The sequence below is a fragment of the Branchiostoma floridae genome, chromosome 16 (genome assembly GCF_000003815.2).
Source record: "Branchiostoma floridae strain S238N-H82 chromosome 16, Bfl_VNyyK, whole genome shotgun sequence".
NCBI classification, from domain to species: Eukaryota; Metazoa; Chordata; class Leptocardii; order Amphioxiformes; family Branchiostomatidae; genus Branchiostoma; species Branchiostoma floridae.
In genome coordinates, this window is record NC_049994.1 from 16,141,645 (window position 1) to 16,156,220 (window position 14,576).

General features: G+C 41.9%; 1 protein-coding gene across 1 annotated transcript in view; it reads right to left on the bottom strand.

Annotated features, from left to right (window-relative positions):
* The window catches only part of LOC118432840 (separin-like), a 30,982-nt gene extending 16,717 nt beyond the window's left edge, over positions 1-14,265 (bottom strand). Inside the window, exons 1-14 of the mRNA XM_035844460.1 lie at positions 13,959-14,265; positions 13,522-13,632; positions 12,225-13,265; positions 11,459-11,675; positions 10,947-11,083; positions 10,376-10,560; positions 9,856-9,957; positions 8,701-8,844; positions 7,746-7,905; positions 6,860-7,147; positions 6,308-6,550; positions 5,820-5,973; positions 5,528-5,692; positions 4,221-4,370 (exon numbers count right to left, since the gene is read on the bottom strand). Coding sequence (XP_035700353.1) covers positions 4,221-4,370; positions 5,528-5,692; positions 5,820-5,973; positions 6,308-6,550; positions 6,860-7,147; positions 7,746-7,905; positions 8,701-8,844; positions 9,856-9,957; positions 10,376-10,560; positions 10,947-11,083; positions 11,459-11,675; positions 12,225-13,265; positions 13,522-13,632; positions 13,959-14,033 — 3,172 coding nt within the window. The 5' untranslated portion in view covers positions 14,034-14,265. The remainder of the gene's footprint in view (positions 1-4,220; positions 4,371-5,527; positions 5,693-5,819; positions 5,974-6,307; positions 6,551-6,859; positions 7,148-7,745; positions 7,906-8,700; positions 8,845-9,855; positions 9,958-10,375; positions 10,561-10,946; positions 11,084-11,458; positions 11,676-12,224; positions 13,266-13,521; positions 13,633-13,958) is intronic.
* Positions 14,266-14,576: the final 311 nt, after the last annotated feature.

A 14,576-nucleotide genomic window follows, 5' to 3' on the forward strand; every position in this document is an offset into this window, starting at 1 on the left:
CTCGTTATTAGAAGTTATTTATATTTGGTGGGGGGGTTCTGGGTCTCAATTTTACCTGCACTATACTGCAAATGCAAGTGATATTTCCGGCATACTGTAAAACTCTACTTTAAGTGTGTGCCCAACATTACAATCTGTTACCAAAGAACTCTTGGTCACAGTGAACACAGACTGACAGAGGGCAGTCTTGCTGTCTGGTGTTGTATAAACTGGTATCCTGGGCTATCAAATACCAGCTCTGATGACACCAAATCATTCATTCAATAATATTTATCAAATTAATGGTAGGACTGACATAACAGGTAAGGGTAAGTACCACCTTTTCAAATCCTGGAGACCTGACTGTAACTTTGTAACTGTTTGAACAACTCATATCAGTTCCCAACTTACCTTCCTTAAAGGAAAGGAGAGAAGCTGCTGCAGTAAAGCTCTTTAAGGACATGTTAAGACCCGAACATCCACTGCACGACCTTGTGCCTCCTCAGAGACGCACAGTTACTGGCAGGCAACTGAGGAACAAGAACGCGTTCACTCTCCCCAAGGCAAGAACTGACAGACTGAAACAGTCGTTCCTCCACACTGCAGTCAGACTTTATAATGACTCTATTTCCTAGCATTACCATCAGCCTGTGAGTTCGGATCTATGCTTAGTGTTTGTTAATATATTATGTATTTTTGTTTGTTGACATTCTGCACGTATAAGTTTCTTTGTAACAAACCTACGCAATTCAGGGTATACCATGTGTGTATTTCCCTGCCTATGTACGTTTGAGGAAGAAATAAATAAATAAAAAAATAAAAAATATCAAGATGGACCCTCAATCTCATCTATCAGGCTTTTCAATGTGCTTATCTATATATTTATTTATTGATCTTATAGGGTGGACCCTTCAGTCTAGATCTTGCTCTCCACATATAACCAAGGATGTCAGATGATTGTAGTGCAGGGCTCAAATTTGCCTTCTACAACTAAGGCCACACTGACTTAATTCTATGGATGACATCCTCAGGAGACCACAAATCTAATGCACGAGGGTAAAAATAAATCTAGCCAAAAAAAGATGCTGCTAAACCTCATGATCAGGACTAAACAAATTTCAGTCCTTTCTTTCCCAATCTTGGTTTGTCTTATGTTCACCTCCAGCAAGACTTCAATAAGCAACAACTGTCGCTTTTTCAATCACGTGGTATATATTTTGCCTCCTTACCAAAGTTCTCTGATTGACAGGGATGCTATTATTAGTATTAGGCCAGAAAATCAATGCACGTGTGGATGTCATCCATAAAATAAAGTCAGTGTGCCCTTGCAACCAACAACCCCTAAAAACCTTCCAACCTGAAACGTTTATTGAACTTATAATAACAGCAATTGTTACAGCTTCATATATTGCAAGTGCACATTACATGCGTCAACGTACATGAATCAATGTATGCCCCGTATGAGCCCTTGTTACCAACTTGTGGTACGAGGGAGGAAAAGGGGGCAGCTTTGCTGTCTGGTGTTATATAAACAGGTGCCTGTGCTTTAGACAGCCTGCTCTGTTAACACCATTTTAACTATCTCCTCACATGAAATGGATAGCAATTAACTGAAAGTGATCGAAAGCCAGTCTAACTCACCAAAGAGCTAATCTTCTACTGGCTGTGACAGAGAAGACTATATCTAGTCAGGGCTCGAAATACCACCTGCATATGCAGGTTAGTGCAGGTAAAATTGGATCTGTGCAGGTATTTCTGGTGTCTACATGCACCTAACCTGCACTGGTCCATTCACTGGGTTTTATACATAAATGTCCTATGAATAGTATGATGTAGGTGTATCTGGATTGTTATTAGCTACATTGACTGTTACCACTTATACAGTATAACAGAAAAAATAGCTATAGTTCCTGAACAATTCTAGGATGATCCATACTTCCTAAATTTGTCTGGTGCAGGTAATTTTGAATGTTACCTGCACCAGTGTAGGTATGCAGAAAAAAGTATTTTGAGCCCTGCTAGTATATGCTATGTACAGTATTTACAGGTTCATAATACAGGGGAAATTTCCTCAGTTCTTAAGAAATTCGACTTGTCTGGAGTCAATGAGCAGTTGACTGCTTAATGTCCCGTCCTCTGGCAAGCAGAATGGCAATTCTGATTGACCAGGGATGCTATTGGGTCACGTGTCCAGTTTTTGTATTAGTCATTTTGAAAACATGCATAAATCAATGCGTGCACGATGTCATCTATAAAACTAGAAAGGCCGACATTTGCTTGGGTGCAAATACAGCATATTTCAGCCATACCCATTCCCACGCAACATTGGACTGTTCCAAGTCACCCCTGCGCAATAATGGAACATTTTGACTGTAAGTTATCCCCAAAAGAGAACTAATATTGTGAATTGATTCCAGGTCAAAACAGAGCTTGCCCAATATGAACCGGGCCCATATGGAAGAATATAATCTTCCACAGGAGCGCCTATGCATAACTGATTGGCTTTTAGAATTGCGGCAGCTCCTATTTTTCCGAGAGTGAAAAAAAAACGCATCTTCCATTCAGAAGATTTTCATCATGAAATTACATGACGCCATTCAACAATTTCCACTTCGATAACTAGGTCTAAGTACCGTCATAATCTCCTTGTGATGTGGGTTTATTGTTTATTATTGCATTGAATTTTTTTTTAATCAAGTAGGGCATACGTTTTAATAATTGTCAAGCAGGTGCAGGTGTTGTGAAGTAGGAGTGTGTTGTTGTTGTTGTTTTTTTTCAAGCTAAAATCTTCTTGTTTTGTATGAGCCATTACATAAACGGAGACGTCTCGAATTTTTACAAGAATTTTACCACCCTGTCGCTTCATTTCTTTTCTGAAAAATCCCAGGACCAACAAGTTAACTTGATTTGGCTTTATCTATATATTTCATTTTCCTTCGAATTCTTTGTTAAGCATATGCCCTGCATACCACTGTTAAATTGTTTTACTTTGTATGCAATCAGCCATCGGACGTAATCTTGTCTGAGTGTTGTAATTTCCTGCTCGTAGCGTGCGAGACCTGGAGGATAGGAGTTTCTACCTTGTTCGGGGGTTTCTTTTCGGAGGTCAGTGGTGATACTCTGGTACTAAGAGTGTTTTATTGGGCTCAAACTCTGGCAGTTTAAAGTTACTTACAATTTGAATGTACAAAGTTTACGTCAAAAAAGAACAACAACAACACTAACGTTAGAAGTACCTACATTTGTTTTGGAAAAAATACATGCATTCTCGCCACTGTCAAACTTACGTATCAAAACTAAACGCAAACTGTCAAATTTTCCCGCGTTTTCTGCCAAGTAACATTTTCTCGATTGTCTCAACTAACCCCCAAAGTCAAATCTGCCAAAAATGATTGATATTGCCATGCGGAATGTTGGTAAATTCATCGACACAGACTTGTATTCTGACGTTCAATGCACGCGTACCGTCCGCTACCGCTCAAATGACCCTGTCTGAACTCCAAATCCTCGCAAACTACAATTTCAAACCGGGCACAGGGTAACATATGGCCACTGTAAGGCTGTAATATGCATCTGTTTGTGTATAAACGGGATTGCAAGGCCCCGCTTATGAATATTAACTAGCATTTGCCTTTCTCGTCGCTGATTGGCTGGCGTCCATAAAGTAATTAACTCTCGCTCTCCCCAGACCGCTGGCACCTGGCACCTGTGGGCTCTGGGGTCACGGGAGTTCCCGGGAGAAGGCCGAAAGAAAACCAATTTCCCCTCAGAAAAGTGCAGAAATGAATAATTTGAAATTGGTGCATGCCAAAAATTTTACTTGGATCATTTTACCAACTATCTAATGCCTATCTACACCAAATTTAAGGTCATTCCATTGTAATTCAATGGTACAGGGGGTCAAAATATACCGTTGTGGTCAAAACGTGACCTTTAAACTTCAATAAAATCATTTTAGAGGCAGATATGAAAAAAATGAGAAAACAGCACCCCGGTATTGACCCACTCTACTCTTGTGCCAAATTTCAGGTCATTCGGTCCCGGAACGACGGAGATGATTCGATTTGAAGATTTGACAGGAGAAAGAAAGAAAGAAAGAAACATTACGAATATATTTCACCATACCATATATGGTATGGCTGAAATATAATTAAGTTAGTGTGGCATACTACTAGTAGTAGTAGTAGAGTCATATGGTGCACTACAGCACTATTGGCCAAAATCTCAATAAACATGCCCACCTCTCTTGGTCTTTGCTGAGTTAGATTTAGAAGCAGAACTGGCTGTAACCAGTCGGTCAGTCTCTTTAAACCGGTCCCCAAACAGCAGCCTGGCCAGGGACAGTCTCACACGAAAGGCATCGAACGCTGTCTCGAAACAGGAGCTGCCTTCTGCAACATAAAAAAAGGAAAGTGATCTCGAAACAGTTTTAGCTCATCATCATCATCATCATCATCATCACGGGCTGGTTGCCCAGACCAGGTCCACTCTCTCCTTCCAAACGTCTCTGTCCCCCATAGCATTTTAGCTCACTGAAGAGCTAATCTACCACTGGTCGTGACAGAGAGGACAGACGCTATGTACAGTATATACTGGTTCATTGTACTGGGACACAACAAGCACAATAAACAGTGGACCACTGCTTAACGTCCTGTCCTAAGGACTACGACTTTTTCCAGTAGCATGCATGTCGGGTGAGCGACACAGGAATCGAATTCACGGCTTCTAGTCCCAGAGGCAGGCTGCTAACTACTGGACTATGCACGCTACCTAAACATTGCAGCAAATTCACTCAGATACAAAAATGTCATTTTTATTGAGTTTTAAAAGACATGAACAAGTGAAATTATCTCAAACAGCAGTGTGGCCAGTGACAGTTGCACGCGGAAGGCATCAAACGCCGTCTCGAAACAGGAGCTTCCTTCTGCAACATCACAGTAAATTCACTCAGAGTCAGACCCAAAAATGTCACATTGAAAAGACATGAAAAAAAGTGACCTTCAACCAGTTTAGCTCACTGAAGAGCCTTTATTCCACTGGTCGTGACAGAGAAGGCAGACACTATAGTAATGTATAATTTTATTATAGTATTTACAGGTTTGTTGTACTGGAGGAAATCCCCTAGCTCTTGAACAGTAGACCACAGCCTAATGTCACACCCTAAGGACAGCAGGTGACATATAAAAACTGGACATTATGCTGCAGTACCATAATATGCTGCTAGAGGGAATATAATCCATAGCATTTCAGGTTTTATAAAGACCTATCAAGATGCCAAATACCAAAACAATCAGTCCAGGTCCCTTCTACTTACATGTATCTTGCATGCAGTCACCCCACTTGCAAACAAACAGTAGTCACTATAATAATACCTCTATTTCACAAAGGTAATAAAGACTAACCTGCCCTGTCCATGTGAGCCTGTCCCAGAGGTAGCCTGAGGTAGAGAGACTGGACGTGTCTGGCCTGTGCTGATAGCATGTAACAGAGCCTGTATAACATGTACATACCTGTCCTGTGCATGTGAGCCTGTATAACATGTACATACCTGCCCTGTCCATGTGAGCCTGCCCCAGAGGTAGCCTGAGGTAGAGAGACTGGACGTGTCTGGCCTGTGCTGATAGCATGTAACAGAGCCTGTATAACATGTACATACCTGTCCTGTGCATGTGAGCCTGTATAACATGTACATACCTGCCCTGTCCATGTGAGCCTGCCCCAGAGGTAGCCTAAGGTAGAGAGACTGGACGTGTCTGGCCTGTGCTGATAGCATGTAACAGAGCCTGTATAACATGTACATACCTGTCCTGTGCATGTGAGCCTGTATAACATGTACATACCTGCCCTGTCCATGTGAGCCTGCCCCAGAGGTAGCCTAAGGTAGAGAGACTGGACATGTCTGGCCTGTGCTGATAGCATGTAACAGATGGTCGAACACTCCTCCAGAATAGGGCTGGACAAAACCTCACACAACTGTGTCCAGCCGACCGACACCTGGAAAAAGTTACAATCTTGTAGTTTGCAACATCAGGTGAAAGTAAAAAAAAGGATCAACTCAAACAACTTTAGTTCAAGTAAACTAAATGAACAGTTGAGTTATTTCTCAACTGGTTATGATAAAGACAGACACACAGTATATACTGTGTTATTGTGCCAGGAAATTCCACTAGCTTTTGTGACAAGTACAATGAACAGTGGACAAGGTTAATGTCACTTTCAGTTAGTGACACCACCAGGATTCAATGTGGCTCATATAGATACAAATGCTTCAAATAGACATAAATAATCATATGCTCTGGGGAATGGAAACATCACAGTAAAACCTCACCTCTCCAGTGAGAAGCAAGAAGTGACTCTTGGCAACTTTCAGCAGCAGTAAGGCCCGACTGTTGTCCTCCAGCTTCCCCACTAGGCTCTCTGCTTTGGTCAGGAGCTGGTCGCCATGGCAACTGTTGCCATGGAGACACATGGCAATGGTTGCCGTGGCAACGGTAAACACGGCTTCCTCATAGTCTTGGGCAGCCTCCATGAGTGTGGCCAGTAGGTGTAGTGTGCGGGCCTGGTGGAAAGGCTGGCAACACAGAGGTTTGAGACAATTGAACATTTAAAACTTTATGGAAGGTTATACTTATAGAATGATACAGAATACAATGTGGTGTATTCTGTATCGCCCAAGGGTTCAGCCCAAACAAACGAAAATTACAGTTTAAAGGATCAAACAAAAAAACAAAAATCAGTGAACATCAGTGCAGCGAATCTATCTAAAGATGGTCAACATGTTTGACTGAAAATTTATGGTGAGTCTTTTTTCTGTTGTGTTGGAACAAAGGTTATAATAAACTTTTTTAACTATGAAAAACAAACAAAAATATCTGCCTACCCTTCCTGCCAGGCCGTATGTTGATGACGTTATTTTCAGGCACTTTGCAGTGGATTCCACAGTCCGGACTGCAGACAGATCAAGCCCCTCCCTTATCACAAGGCACCAGTTTTCTAAGGCATGATCCAGGTACGCCATGGCCACCTCTGCGGGGCCTAACTGACAGTCCTGTAGGCTGATGTTGGAGAGTAGCTTGTTGAGCGATGTCTCGTTCTCGGTGTACGTGAGCTGGGAGTCCTTGTCCTTCTCTTTGTCACACTGTTTCTGGGAAGAGTCTAGCTTGGGCACCTGGAATATAACAAGTCAGTATGAGTAATGTGGGACACAGTGAGTACTTTGTACAATTAAAACTAACTCACTCTGTCACTCTCTCTCTTACTCGCAAACTCACCCTCTCCCTCAATCATTAACTCACTCACACATGTTTATTTACTTTCTGTCTAGTAGTATTTACTTTCTAAGTCACTCTAACTCATTTACTCTCACTCTTTCACTCATTGACTAAATCACTTTCTAACTTGCTCACACATTTGCTCATTACTCACTCATTCACTCTTAAAAACAAAGGAAGTTAAGATAAAAGTAAGGGTCATTCCATAGCCTTTTTGAGGATGTAGATGGGTTGTTATCCAATGTGTCTAGGGCATGGTATTGGAAAGTGGTGCCCAATCCTTTTACCTTCCCAACCAAAGTCAGACACATTTTTACACCTGGGTGGAGTGAGGAAAGCCATGTTAAGTGCCTTCCCAAAGACACAGCGTCTAAAAAGGATTTACCAGAAATCAAACCTATGACATCTCAATCTTACGTCTGCTAGCGTAGACACTCAGCAATGAATACCACTAACCACATAAATAAAGAATTAAACCTGAAACCCAGTCCTCACCTGAGCTAGACTTTCCTGTTGTTTGCACATGTACAGCCACATGTAGGCTGTTGCCAGATCATCGTGTAGGGTTGTCGTGGATACCTCACAGTCCGGTCCCTGATTGGCTACCATCTCCTCCAATAGGAAGACAGCTTCCTCACAGCATTCCACAGCAGTGCTGGAACATTACAAAAGTTTTTCTTTCAAACCATGGCAACAACATTACAAAAAGTGAATGCACTTAGTGGGTAGAGCTTTAACACTAACAGCATGTCCACTGCTGAAGTCAGAAACATCATGATTGAGACCAGCTCAACTGCTGACAAAGGGTGAGGACTAATTGATGCAATAGGAGAAGCAGGGGTTACAAAGACTGCTCTGGAACATTTCATACCCAGATTAAAAGAGATAGGCTTGACAAAACTGTGCCTGTCAGACATATCTTATTACGAAAGTTTTGGGAATACCTTTTACCTGTCACGAACATGCAACTTTTCAGTGAATTGAATCTAAGGGTTTTTGACATCTAAAGATCTTCATCTACGACTCAAGTTTTCCTTTTGCTGATTTTTTCTGCTATGTCTCTAGGAGAAAAATTAAGAAAAAAATGGGTTCCACTCACCAGTTGGAAGTGATGGAGCCAGGGGAGGACAGCAGTAGCTGTCCCAGCTGTATCATTGTGTGAGCTCTCTCCTGGAGTTTTGTTTTAATCTATCTAATGAGGATGCCCCTACTGTACTTAGCAACAGCAAGATATACTATTGTTCCAGGAGAAAAAAAGGTTCCACTTACCAGTTGGAAGTGATGGAGCCAGGGGAGGACAGCAGTAGCTGTCCCAGCTGTATCATTGTGTGAGCATTACACAGACTACGGCATGAATCTGTACAGCCAGTAAAACTGCCCTTGCCATGAGCTGCAGTCGCATCTCATTATAAGGTCACATCTAACCTTTGCATATCTGGCTTCCACTTACCAGTTGGAAGTGATGGAGCCAGGGGAGGACAGTAGTAGCTGACCCAGCTGTGTCATGGTGTGCGCCCTTTCCTGGAGCCTGCTGTCCCCCTGCACGTCCAGCAGGTCACAGATCACACAGTACTGCTCATAACTGCTGTCATACCTAACACATACAACACAATGTTTATCACTGAGGTGTCCTCAAATAAGAACTACATATTACGTATATCATAAATATTCGAGTAGTACTACATGTTTTCAAGTTTGTTTTGTTTTTTAAATGGGATTGTTAAAAGCAAGGTCATTAGACCACTTCAAGGCAATGAAGTAACTAAGAAGTTGGGAATAATTGTACAAGGCAATAGTGGTGAACATTTGTTTTGAAGGCTGATAGGTTGTAGAGTAGACTATACTGTTTACATAGTTCTATAGCCTGATTAAATCTCGCTTATAGCAGCCCGCCAAACATCCGCCGGTCCGCGGGAGGGGCCAGTTACAGCCATGGACAGCGGAGTTTGTGTTACACAGGCTAATAGTTCTATATATATACATATATGAAAAAATAAACACCACTCTCTTGTCGTAAGATCTGTGGACTAACACTAACAGAATCCAAAGGTTCTAGGTTCGAATCCCTTTGGTGGGACATAAAGTCGTCTTCATGGCAGCTACACCTCAAGTCAAACACAGGAGACACCCGCTCTGATCAAAAAGAGTAGGCCTGGGATCCATCCTTGTGTGAGTTGATTGAACCACATCAGTCTGGGCTTATGTAGGTAGTAAGAAGTGTGTGCAGCGTGCAAAATACCCACTTGCACATTGCAACCACTTTTTGCTTGGTGCAACTTACTTCTTGACTCAGGTTGCACAGGGTGCAACTTAGATTTTGAGCCTCAGAACTTGATTTTATTCTCAATTTACTTGGAAGAAATAAATGGACTGTCACAGCTCCATTTCATATCAGTCAAATATGTATGTATGGTACTTTTTTCTTCAGAAATTAGTGACTTGTAGGTGGTGCAACTTGAAATTCAGTTGTACAACCTAGTTTTTGCCCTAGGTTGCACACTGTGCAACCTGGCTCAGAAAAGTATTTTGCACACTGGTGTGTGTGTGTTGTGCCTCACGTTAGTTTACCAGCTATGCCAACAAACAGACAAAGTACCCCACACACCTGTGTAACTGCAGCATCCTGAGTTCCTCCTGCAGTACCTTTATCATCTGGTCCTGATCCAGGGCACTGGTGTCCAATGACAGGACAGCATCCCTCAGGGTCCTGAAGTAACAAATAATAATTATTCAAATTATCACTTAACACTTTTTGGAGGTTATTTTACCATTATTTTCTGTTTAAGACTACACTCAATATTCAGTTGTTGGTGCTTGTACAGAAAAAGGTTACATGCTGCATTGAAATGTCCAGAGGAAAAAAGAGTCTGAGGCAAAAGCCTGTGCATTGACATGCAGTTTCAGGGAGTGAATACAGTCCATGTTACATTGTTAATTTTTCCTCCCAACCCTCTGCTTTTCACTTGCCCTCTTCCTTAATTCTTACTTTCAAATATCCTTATCATTTGCCAACCAGCCAAAGAATGTCTAGCTTAAAACTAAGTGACTGGAAGTCTTGTATCAATGGCAAAAATGTTGTGCATTGACTAAATTACTGAATGTAAATGGAAAGATGGCATAAGTACCTTGATTTGAGGTCTCCATCTTTTTCCACTGCTTCCCTCTTAGCTCTTACCCAGGATTCCACTTGCATGGTCATGTGACTGGGGTCAGCCAATAGGGCGGAAGCAGCTGAGCACATGGCGTCTTCACACAGATCAAGTTTCAACTGACACTCGCTCAGTAACCAGAACCGTTCTGCTAGTTTCACCTGGTAAAAAAAATGAAAATCATAAGAACAAAATATCACATCAGGTTGATAGATTTTCTTAGCTACGCAACCAAAGCAACTTTTCATTGTAACTCCTAAGCTATCTCCGACACAGCTAAAAAGCAGAACGACAAATATAAAGGCAAGGGAGTGAGTTTGGATTAGTGAGTGAGTGAGTGGGTGAATGAGAGAGTGTAGATGAATGAGTGAGTGAGTGAGAGTGAAGAATCGTATGTAGTTAGCAGCTCACTATTGCTGTCCGGTTGCCCACTTGCCTGGCACCACCTCTGTAACAGCTAAATGAGTGAGTGAGTGAGTGTAGATTAGTACGTGAGCGAGTGAGTAACGAATCATGTGGCTATCGCCAGTTCATGTCCAAATCTCACCTCCCTGTCACTGTCAGGCTGCCCACTAGCCTGGCACCACCTCTGTAACAGCTGCACTGCTGCCTGTATGAGGGGGAGGGCATCCTCGTACCAATCGTGGTTATACACACAGATACTCAGGTTGTAGATATGGGAGCCTGCAAACAAGGCAAAACAATTAAAGCGTAAATGCCTTTCAGCCCACATTTAAAAAAAAAAGAATGCTAAACTCTCTTATACTAGTTATAGTCATAGAGAAAAACCTATATACTGGAATGTAGAGTTTCATATATCAAATTCTTTTAACATCATTGAAACTTTTATAATTTGGTTACAGACTTTGCAAAACACATATCTAAAAAGTAACGTAAGTTTTCTGCACCTGGAATGTGCATCAGTTACTGTTACATTAATTTTGTGACTAAAATTGGTGGAGCAAAAATATGCAGTTTTACGATTGAGAATGTGTGTTTTATTGCAAAATAACATTACAAAAAATGGTCCCCCATCACAAAAGAGAGAACTTGTCTTACCCAGGTACTTAAGCTCAGAGGTAGACAGGCTTCCCCCGTTCCCAGATGACACGTCCTCTATGATACCCATGGCCCTTTGCAGGGCCACCAGGGACCCAGGTAACACATCCCTGTCTGCCCGGACACTGATGTAAACCTTCATCATCTCAAGCAGCAGGCTCACCGTGGCCATCTGTAGCTTCACACACTGCTGGGGGTCCAGTGGGCCCTTCTGACCCTAGAGGAAAAAGTCATCAGTCTAAACTTGAAGTTGAATAAGAATTACTACAGATACTCACACTCATACAGCCTCAGAAAATGGATTGTGAACAAATTTCTCATCTGACTGTGTTTTAGATGTTAATATTTTTGTTAGGTTTCATGTCTGGTTTCAACACCCATGTAAAATTGCTCATCTGCAATTTTCCTTTTTCTGCCAAGAAGGTGGTCATCTTGAAATCAACTCTGTACCTCATATAAAGCTTGATAACAAATTGAGATATTCCAGTCAAAAGACATGCTAAATTTCTACTGATTCAATCAATCAATAAAAAAAAATGACCCTGCTATAAAACCAATTAAGAATTGTGCTGCAAGAAGTTTCGGGTGACTGGTGACCTTTCTCAACTTTGGTAGCTACTAGCCTACTACCAAATGGAGGCTACATGGGGGTGGGCAGACTCACCTGCAATCATTAGTCTGCCTGACAAACAAAAGGATGCAGGAGACAACTGTGTCACAGTTCACTTCATCTTTATCCTTGTATTTAAATTATATCCAGTCTCACCTTGCTTGATCCCCTCTGGGCCTGAAGCACATCCATGAACAAGTTCAAGGCCGCCTCCACAGAGCAGAACTCTGACGTCGACATCAGCACCATGCACTGACGTCCTGCTTCTACCACACTCTCCAGACTCTTCCGCAGCTGGTTGTAAGACTCTACCAGCACCATCCCTGCACTGTGGTCCAACTTGTCCATTCTGTCTCTGACTGCTCTATTTGATTCTTCCAAGTCTGTTTTGATGCTTCTCCAGTCTGGCTTGTGACCTCCCACTGCTGCAGTACAAAGCAGGGATGCTTTAAACACTCTGGCAGACGCTAAAAGCAGTTCCTGAGATTCATTCTTCTGTGAGGCTTTTCCCTGCAGTCCTTGTATCATCTGATTGATGAAGAGCATGGCTTCCTTTTCCTTCTTAGCTAGCTGAAGATACCGGCACACTTGAAAACCCACCTGTAAGAGGCACACTTGTGTTGGCATGTCTTCTGATTTTGTCACAACATGCTCCAACATGTCCCCATACACTGTTTTACAGAACTTCGAGATTCTCTCGTACCCTGAGACAGATCTACGGAACATGTCTTCAAAGTGCTTTGCGATTGAGACAACCCTTCCTGGAAACCACTGGGGGTCGACGCCCGACAACATGAGGATGTGGAGCGCTTGCTGTCCTGCGGTAAGCGCTAGCTCCTGCCTCGCAATCAGATTCGAAGTCTGAGCCTTGGGATCACATATACGAAGAGCAGCTTTTAGCAGCTTATCAAAGGAGTGTTTTGCAATGTTGGTTAACTCCTCTTCACTTTCTGAAGTCATGGTGCCGGAAGTCTGGAAGGATTTCAGTTCTCGGTGCAGGAATCCGGCAATGGTTAGAGCATCGGAAAGCAGATTCTTGGTGAGAAGTTGGGTCATGATGTGGTAGAGAAGTTTCTCCAGTGCTAAGGGGTTGAACTGCATGTGTGGCTGGCACAGCTGGATGCACTTGTAGGAGATGTGGGACACACGGACGGTGTTGGCTACGTCAGCAGAGCCAGGCTTGAGCTTTCCCAGAGACTGAAAAGAGAAAAGACAGATGTAAATTTAGATAGAATACAAAGATTGTTTCTTCACAGCTCTGGCTTTATTTCCATAATTTGACATTTTGGGGACAATGACATCTGTCACCTTCCTTGGGGACTGGTCCACTTTGTACTGCAGTTGAAGGTGTTGCTGCTAAACGGTCACAAATGTTAAGTATTTACATATAAAATACAGTGTTTGTTTTATGCAATATTTACATTGTGGTCCAAAATGATGACATTTGACATACCTCGAAACAAGCCCTGAGCAGTCTCATACAGAAGAGGCCATACTTCTTGAGAGAGTCAGCCGGTAGTTGGGACACAGCAGCTCCAGTCTTCAACAAAGGTGCGAGGTAGGTCTACACCGGAAAAAAAGGGTCAAAATTGTATGAATTATGTCTTCATGTATCAGTTGATTCAAATTCTTTACATAACTCCAGGCTCCAATGACCATCTATTTCTAAATTCAACAACAAAAAAGATTGCCCAATGATAAATGTAGGCAATTTTCTATAGCACGTTTCAAATCAGCACCAAGACTGTAACATAATTTTTAATGTTTGACACTTTTTACTAAAATTATGAACATCTTACACTACCATAGCAACAGAAAAGAACCCATCTAAGTTACTCTAACGCCGTTTGTGGCAAGTTTGAATACATTACTCCCTAATATAAGTATTACCTGTATTTCTGATACGAGTTTCCCCACATCTTCTCCGTTTTTTAAACCAAGGATGATCCTGTCACTGTCCGCCATCTTGACTTGGTCGACAAATCCAGAATTTGCTTAAATTTCTAGCAAAATCTCATACATAACTCCAAATGTACAATGATTTCAGTTCTAAGTCTACAAAGCCGTTGAAAATATTCAAAATTTTACATTGCTTGGTCCGTATTTTGGCGAAAATCGCAACAAATAGTCGACCCAAACAGAAAAGGCCGCCAACTCGGAATTCAAAATGGCCGCTACAAAATGTCAAAGGTCAGCTTCCAGTATATATAGTACGCCGTCTGTGATTGGTCAATATAAGAAGAAAATCCTTACGCTTATCTGATTCAAATTACTTTTATTAAGCTAACAGTACATTAGACAACTATAAGTATAATACATTGTATCTCTGAGGCTGAATAGATAGGAAGTTAAGTCCAACATTAAGCTGTTTCATTGAACTTTTCAAAGCAGATTGGCCAATCAAAAGCCTTCTTTCAGGAAGGTAATTTCGTATCGAAGAGCATCACGGGAGAGGGTTTCTTGGAGGACTCAAAAAGCAAGCATCTCATTCGATGACGGGAATACGAT